At 36.7% G+C, this 9,123-nt stretch overlaps 1 protein-coding gene across 1 annotated transcript; it reads left to right on the plus strand.

Moving 5' to 3' along the window:
- The first annotated feature begins 2,209 nt into the window (after positions 1-2,209).
- On the plus strand, positions 2,210-5,152 carry LOC104800309 (indole-3-acetic acid-amido synthetase GH3.17-like). Its single transcript, XM_010523105.1, has 5 exons — positions 2,210-2,502; positions 3,431-3,532; positions 3,607-3,744; positions 3,825-4,474; positions 4,566-5,152. Exons 1-5 carry the CDS (start codon positions 2,210-2,212, stop codon positions 5,150-5,152), a joined length of 1,770 nt encoding a protein of 589 aa, XP_010521407.1.
- Positions 5,153-9,123: the final 3,971 nt, after the last annotated feature.

Consider the following 9,123-nt stretch of genomic DNA (forward strand, 5'->3'; position numbering starts at 1 on the left):
AAGAACATGAAATGTGGTGGAAGTAGCTTCTGTGTTGGATAAATTTCAATTTTTCTTTTTAAATTTTAATAAATGAAATAATAATAACGTATATTGAACCCTTTAACTAACTTAGGACGTTCCATTTTCAACACCGTATTTGACATTAACATATTATCGTAACGAAAGTGTTAAATACATACTTTCGACGATTTTCTTACTGGTACTACTGGGTAATCTAGAGTTGTTCTTAATTTAGTGTAATTTCTAACAATTAATTCTAGTTTAGCTTCTAATTTGTGTTTGAGAATTTTACCGGTTCGGTTGGCCCAAACCATTTTCAAATGGATTTGATTTTGTTGAGACCATTTTAAGTTTCAAGTTCTTATGTTCTCACAGATATTTTTTAACCACGTTTCTATAAGAGTTAATTTGGTTATACGAATTTGATTCGTGAACAGTTTATTTGTTTTACAAAATTTGCAAAATGAAAATAACTTTTTATTTAGTTCGATTCAATTTGAGTCTGGTGTTGGTTCGGTCCGAAAAAATTTTGGTGTATTAATACTGATTATGGTTCGGTTTCACTTATACTCTAAATTAATCAGATCAGTTCTATTTGGTTTCGATTACGAATTTTTTTTCCTTGTAGTCTCTCTCAATTACGTATTATTATATTATGATTAATTAGTCTCTAGTCGGATCGGATTGATTTGATTTAGTTTTTCCTAATTATTAATACATTTTTTGTAACCGGCTATTCTAAACTAATGTTTAGACTAATTACGGAGTTGGGGAGTCACCTATATAATTTGAATTATACGCTCTCTCCCAAAATTGAGATTCGAATTTCGGACGGAATATACGCTTTGTTCCTCTATTTCGACGGTTGAATTATCCAATTTTGGGTCTAATTATAAATACATCATTACTATTTTGATTCACTTTACCTTTTTTCTCTTTTTTTTTTAATATTTTGAATATCCTTAACCAACTGAACTGAATAAAATCGATCAATTTTCTTTATTTTGTATCATTCGGTTTGAACTAATATAACAAAATTCAATCGAAACCTCTTCAATTGGTATGATTCGGGACTAAATTTTCGAATGAAAATGTTCTGGCTATTCGATTTGCTTGAAATTTAGATAAGTACAAATATTGCGCGGTCAAATGGGTTGAGTTTACTAAACCCATAATTTTACTGGAACACATTTAATACGATAAATCTATGAATTTAAACCATTATGGATAGTTAATAGATTCGGATGGGCTAATAACTAAACTCAACCCTTTTTTGACATAATTTTGATCAATTCCGTAATTTTAAAAGAATAGAAAAGGCAACACATAATTCCAACATATCAAAGCATTTTTAATCAATTCAGTGAATTCGAAACAACAGAAAGGCATATAATTCTACGTTATAATTTTTTTAAAGTAAGAAATATTTCCTTTTTCGTTCTTTCAAATTTACCAAATTGATCAAAAACCTTGCCAGTTTAGAAATGTGTTTTCAAAGTATTTGCTATGCTGATTTTGGAATTATAGGATGAATGGATTTGGTAATTTGTTTGACTAGCAATAATCTTCTGTTCTTTCAATTTTATAACGAATTGATTATAATCTTAACTAGTGCAGAAAAAATACCTTCAAAGTAATCAATATCTTACGATTGTTTTGATTAGGAATGATTATTATAAAAGTTTGACTGAATTACATAGATTCTAGAATATTTCTTATGGCTATATATATACGTACTTCGAAGTGATGTTTGTACAAGAAAAAAAGAAAATAAAAGAAAAGAGTACTCAGAATTTTACCAGAAAATATTTCAGATCCATTGCCTTCGGATTTTTTGGGTGGGTTCATTTTCGTTTCCTCAAAAAATGGAAAAAAGGGTTTGACGCTTTATGTCATTTCAAGAAGCGTATATATTTATATTAAAAGGCTTTTTATTTTATAAAGATATTAAACCAATTTTAAAAGCCAAATCTTTTCCAACACATTGGGTCCAATAGTAAAAGGCTATTCTAACCTTGAGTATCTTCAAAACTCATTTCTACTTGAAAAAAAAATCCGAATCTTGAAATTATTTATAATCGGTATCAGTGTTTCTTACAAGAAGATGATGCAGTATTTTGTTTCTTTTTTATTGCATTGTTGGAATGTTTTGAAAGAGATTTGTGGAAAAGTGCAATATTTTTTACAGGAAACAAGAACAGAAACCATGTTTCCGAAATTCGACCCGACCAACCAAGAAGCTTGTCTTGCTGTTCTTGAAGATGTCACCACAAACGCCAAGCAAATTCAAGAATCTGTGTTGGAGAATGTACTTTCTCGTAACGCCCAAACCGAATATCTCAAGAGATTTCTCAACGGTGGATCCGATATTCAAAGCTTCAAGAAGAATGTGCCTGTCATTAACTACGAAGATTTCAAGCCTTATATCAAACGTATCGTTAATGGCGAACCTTCTGAAATCATTTGTTTGCAACCAACCATTACTGAACTCATATCCAGGTATGTTAAAATAATTTTAACATACTCTCTTTTTTTCTTTTCAAATTATTTTTCATGTTATTGAATATTTGATCTCAATTTTCATATTTTTTTAATCAAAATTTTTAATATTAGGAAGTTATCAACTCTTATCATTGTTGTTAACAATAATATTTTTATTTTAATTTCATATTTATTTTAGAATACGAATTTATGTTAAATTTTTATATCTTATTTAATACAATTAAGTTTAAAATTTTTAAAAATTGTAAACTTAATTTTAATATATATTTTTCTAACATCAAATTCAAAACATTAACATATCACATACCGTTTAAAAAATATATGTAAACATGAATATGTATTAAAATAACAATGTCTGGTTTGATTTTTTTTTTTTTGGATAATCGGATATCATATGCTGAGAGCCAAATCAATCTTGGGATCGAGAGCAAGCTATCTGATTGAAATTATACTTTCCTCTCCAACTTGACATTTGAATTCAGGACGGGACATACGTTTTGCGTCACCGTTTCATCGATTAAACTACCTAAGTTGGATGTCTGGTTTGATCTCTATTATCACATGCTCGTTCTTTTTGGATATATGATTATTAGTAACTGATATAAATCACAATCACAACAGGGGTTGTGTTTTTATCTTCACACTAACTAATGCTTCGCTTACATTTATCTATGAATCTACACAGTTTTCTATTTTCAATATCTTATAAAAGGTTTTTTCCTTCATCCAAAACCAGTGTTTTACCCTAAAAGATTAGTCATTCTAATGATGTTTTACACGTAAAACATGCTCTTATGTTACATGAGCTCTTTAGCATTGTGTAGTTCTGTTGAATAATTTTACATGAGATCAATATATACATGCTTTTATGTTATATTCCTTTTTGTTAATAAAAAATTTACTAAATACGTTTCTTGTCTGCAAGTTCGGGGACTTCGGCAGGTGTGCCAAAGCTGATTCCTATGACAACAGAGGAGATGGACAGGAGGAGTCTGTTCACACCTCTCTCTGTATCTCTCTTGAACAAGTAAAGTCTATTGGCTCTGATTAGATAAGTCTTTCCTTGTAAAACAAGAAACCAAAATGAATGTTAATTTACAGGCAAGCCGGAGGTCTTTACCAAGGGAAAGCATTGCTGTTTTTTTTCATGAACAGAGATACCGAGACGCCTGGTGGCTTGTGGGTCGGAACTTTCATAACGAATGTTCTCAGAAGCTACTCAGATAGATCGTTTCTTTGGTAATACGGGTTCGAGCTCTTATCTTCTGTTTCTCCTTTCCAATGTTTCTTACTGTCATATACACCCACATTTTTTGTAGGGATCGAGCTCTGTCAAGCCCGCTCGATGTTTCCATGTGTAGAGACACTAAGCAAAGCATGTATTGCCAGTTGCTATGTGGGTTAGCGCAACGAGATCACGTGGGTCGGTTTGGTGCATCATTTTCTTCTACATTCATTAGAGTCATCAAATTCTTGGAAGCTCACTGGCGTGAGCTGTGCTCAAACATAAGGATGGGTCACGTTAGCGAGTGGATCACCGACATCAAATGCAGAACAACAGTTTGTAACATCCTCGGTGGGAGAAACCCAGAACTAGCTGACATTATCGAGAAAGAATGCGATAAGAAATCATGGGAAGGCATAGTTAGGAGACTCTGGCCTAAAGCAAAGTGCATCGAAACCATTGTTACAGGTTCCATGGCACAATATGTTCCAATGGTGAATTTCTACGGCGGAGGTCTCCCTTTGGTTTCAGCCATTTATGGAAGCTCAGAATGTTTTTTCGGGATCAATCTCGACCTGTTGTGTAAGCTTTCTGATGTGTCTTATACCATCATCCCAAACTCAGCATACTTCGAGTTTTTAGAGATTAACAGAAACGAGAATGAAACCGGTCATGGTCAATTGGTTGATCTCGTAGATGTTAAAATCGGTCATCGCTATGAACCTGTAGTCACAACATTTACAGGTAAGTTCAATGCTATTCTAACAAGGAACCATATTCATCATTTTCAGGTTATCATATTGGATCTTTCTCTCACATATTCTATGAATTTCAGGTTTGTATAGGTATCGAGTCGGGGACGTGTTACAAGCAACTGGTTTCCACAACAATACACCTATGTTTCAAGTCGTAGGAAGACAAAAAGTTGCTCTAAGCATCGATTTGGACAAGACCTATGAAGAAGACCTCGAAAAGGCAGTGACACTTGCAAAACGTTTGCTTGAGGAACACAATATTATGCTGACAGATTTTACAAGTTATGTATATACTTGTTCTTTCCCTGGCCATTACGTTCTTTGCTGGGAACTCGAGACAAAACTCAACGACACAACACTTGAGTTCGATCCCAATACCTTGGAGGAATGTTGCTTCCTCGTCGAGGAATCTCTTGATGCTGTTTACAGGAAATACAGAAATTACAAAAGCATTGGCCCCCTCGAGATTAAGGTGGTTAAAGAGGGAACTTTTGACGAGTTGATGGACTTCTTTGTCTCGAGAGGGTCTTCGGTGAGTCAGTACAAGACACCAAGATCTGTAACACATGAAGAAGCCTTGAAGATTTTGGAATCTGGTGTTGTGTCTGAGTTTTTCAGCAAGAAAACTCCATCGTGGAAAAGTCATGAGATACACTCCGTTCAATAGAAACCGCTGCAAAAGATGAAAACGTTTTGATTTTTTTTTTGGAATCCGATTTGGAGAAAAATAAAACAACTGTGTGAGTTGTTGTTCTACTTTGTTTCTTTCCGTAGATTCTTTCGAAGCTGTTAGCTTCGCATTTGGAGGTTTCCAATTTCATGATATTTATTCAAATAAGACTATGCAATGCCATACATATCTTCTTTAGTGTATCAATACATTTCACTCATGATAATGTTTAGGTTAGTTGGTTAGTATATGAAAAAGTTGGATCCTCAGAGAGTTAAAACGGAAAAACTAATCAGTTCTATTTCCTTAAGAAACACGTCACGTATAACTCATTTTTTATTAGAGCTACTCAACACCCAAATAAAACTCCCCATGAATTTCAACCCTCTTCCACTCTCGAGCAACCATGGAGAGGTAGGCCCTAGGTTGCTCGAGACCAATAGGATTGCATGGCTAAGGGATGTACACCAAGGCAATGGCTTGCTATTTCCACGTGCTTGAAGTCGAGCGGTACAAACTGCATACATGGACATTGTCCAGTTCGGCACATCACTCTCGGAACTGCTTCCGGATACATTCTACTGATCAGACAAGCACGAGCCACTTCCCCAGCCTTGTTTTCGACTAAAGTAGCTTGAAAACAACACCAGATTTTCCCTCCACCGATAATTTGTATGGTTTCCTGGCTCAATTCCTAAGTACTCATTCTTGTGTGGTTAGCAGCGAAGTATAGATGCCTATCTAGAAATTGACAAGCGATTTAGGGGATCAATGTTTCTCAGACTTGTGCTAAAAAATACAAGTTTAAGAATTATTGCATCCAAAAATACATATTCGGGAATAAATTGTTGGTTTAGTGCTCTATGATGTACTGTTATGCGAGCTTTATTTAGATACATTTGGTCTATTGACATTTTCTATCGTTTATGGATGAGTGTTTTATTCATTACATGTTTTGCATACTTAATATGTTATGAAATCCATGTATTGTTATGAACAATACTAAATTCCCTAGTCGTATGTCATTGTGGGAATAATGATATAATAAGACTAGTATGATGTGTGATTGATGATCATAGAGATGATCATCGGTATTGGATACGATCACAATCATAGGTATTCGTCGGAGAACGGAATACTGGATTGACCCGCATGAGATTGTCACATGGACTTGCGTCATGACTTGAATCTCATATGACGGTTCCATGATTGGATCCTAAGACCTGATATATCTACGGAATCCAACATGAGGAGTTGCGTACTTTGAATACGTCAAACGTCCTGCGTAACAAGAAGACTATAAAGGCGTGTATCAGGTACGAAACAAATCATGTGTTGGATTGTAAATAGTCAAGACGGGATTTGTACCTCTCGTAAAAAAGAGAGATATCGCTGGACCCCTCGTGTGAGCGAGTTTGTAGAAATGTGTGGCCGCACTATAGACAAACGTCGTCTATTTCACACAGTCGAACTCAGTGAACGAGAAAGCAGTCGAATCAGATAAGGTGGTCTGTCCATGCCTTATGTTCGACTTATGATATCGTGATACAAAAGGATCATCAGCCGGAATCATCGCTGGCGTTTGTAAGATCACGAACAAACTCTATTTGAGATAGGTAGTCATAGTGTCTTGCTAGAGACTGCCTATGACTTGTATAACCGAAATAGAGATTTCGGGTTATACTGCTATATCGGATGAACTTACAGGGTCATACACACAGGAAAGGACAAATGCGCGAGAAAAGACGAGAATTTCCCGGTGGAGCGGAGGCCAGACTGACCGGTCCAGAAGGTCTGGACTGATCGGTCTAGCCAGCCCAGACCGACCGATCCAGACACGTGGACCGATTGGTCTAGAGGTAACGTACAAAAGTTGCTCGATCCGGAAAATATTCCAGACCGATCGGTCCAGACGTCGGGATTTCATTAACTCGCCCAAATTAGGGTTTTAAGGTTAAGCAACTTTAGGGAACACCTCCTAATCTCTTTGGCACGATTTTCAGACTCTTTTGAGAGGTTTTGAGAGTAGAAAACCTAAGGGATTAATCCCTGAAACCCTTGCGCAAAGAAGAACGTGTCTTCAGTCCTAGCAGACAAGTTCCAACCGTTGGAAACCTTTCCGCCGTGTGAATAATACGTGTAGAAGGTGAGGTATTCTTCCTGCCTACAATGATCACACGAATACATCAATTGATACAGGTCCCGGATCGATTGAGGTAAGCGTTCTATCGTTTTTACAAGATCGTGCATGATAGGTTTTAGGGTTTTATAAAATTTTTGTTTTACATCCGCTGCGCAAACCCTAGAACCGATCTATTAGGAATTAGATTCGCTGTAGAGATCCCAGGAATTCCATCAGTGATATCAGAGCCTGGTTGCTTTGTATGATTTTGTTAGAACCCGATCATGCACGTTATAGGATTTGAATCATTTGAATTCATGTTTGCTTTGATGCTATGCATGATTTGATTGTGGATCTAGAGTATATTTTATGTTCATTGTTGCATAGTATGCAAGAGGTTCGAATTTTGAGTTCGCAGGCGAAAACCGGGTCGAATTCGTGTCTGAAACGGGGCAGAAACAACGAAAACAAGATCTGATCACGTTTTCGCCTGGATCGATCGGTCTGGTCCTCTGGACCGATTGGTCTAGGGTTGACCGACAGGTCTGGATTGAACGGTACCAAGACCGAACGGTCTGGACAGTTCAGACCGATAGGTCTGGACCGTTATGGACCGTGCAGACCGAGTTGCGTGGACCGATCGGTCCACGTCCCGAGGTAAGAAATTTTTTTTTGGTTCTTCGCTTCAGCATCTGGTTTGAGCAATCGTTGCTTAATCCGATCAACTGTGATTCAGATTAGCATGATTCGTTCGTTTGGATGGTTCATAGTGAATGAATGCATGTAACTTAATCAAGATATTAGATGTGCTTGATTGAGTGGGAGTTTCGGGATTGGGACACAATCGAATGGATGGTCTATTCGGATTATGTAATACATCTGATCAAGGAACAATGGTTGATCCTTGATTTGATTTGTACAATCGTTACACAGAAACTGGTTAGATCTAGGAGCTCTACGAGTAAAGCACTTATCAAGGCCTCGATCGTACGTGTCATGGGCCATGCCAAAGCTTGATGTGTCGTGCTATCTTTGTGAGACAAGATGGAGAAATGGTGGTTCTCATAGCTTGAAAGTAGATGCTTGATCTAAGTGTGGTTTCGAAAATCCCTTTTATGTAATGCTAAGCGTGTACCTTCCATTACTAGAGCACTTCTCAAGGGATCGATCGTCCGTAACACGGGTCATGCCAAAGCTGAGCGTGCCGGATTATCTTTGTGAGGCAGGGCGGGAATGGTTCCCACAGCTTGAATATGGTTTACCTTAGGTTAAGTTATCGAGTTTGAATTGAGACTTAACAGTACAGATGAGACAAATATGCAATGATATTTGATATCATAGTCTCATAAAGGATCTAAGAGTCACATTGGATGTGATTGACATTAGATGTCTACCTAAATAACGTAAGGCTGAGTGTAACAACTCATTCTTATGTGAAATACGGATCTTAGTCCCATATAGAAAATTATTGTAGGGTTATTTTTCTGTATGGAAATATAGCTTGTATGTGCATCTATGTTGTCGTTGATTGATGATGGACTAGCTGGTAGTAGATCATTGATAGAATCTGCACTTTGTTTTTGTTCGTTATGTTTTTGTCTTTTTCTATAGGACATGGCGTCAACTGGTAGCGTACCGAGTTTGACGATGCGATCTATCTTTTAGAAGGATAAGCTGCCTGGGATGAACTTCTTGGACTGGTATCGTAACTTGAGAATAGTTCTCAAGCACGATAAGAAGTCGTACGTCCTGGAAGGGGCTCTACCACCAGAGCCTCCAACCAATGCCACGAGAGCCGTCAAGGATGCTTGGTTGAGGCATCAGACTGACGACATTGAGATCTCTT

This window comes from Tarenaya hassleriana, unplaced genomic scaffold (assembly GCF_000463585.1).
Source record: "Tarenaya hassleriana unplaced genomic scaffold, ASM46358v1 Cleome668, whole genome shotgun sequence".
Lineage (NCBI taxonomy): Eukaryota > Viridiplantae > Streptophyta > Magnoliopsida > Brassicales > Cleomaceae > Tarenaya > Tarenaya hassleriana.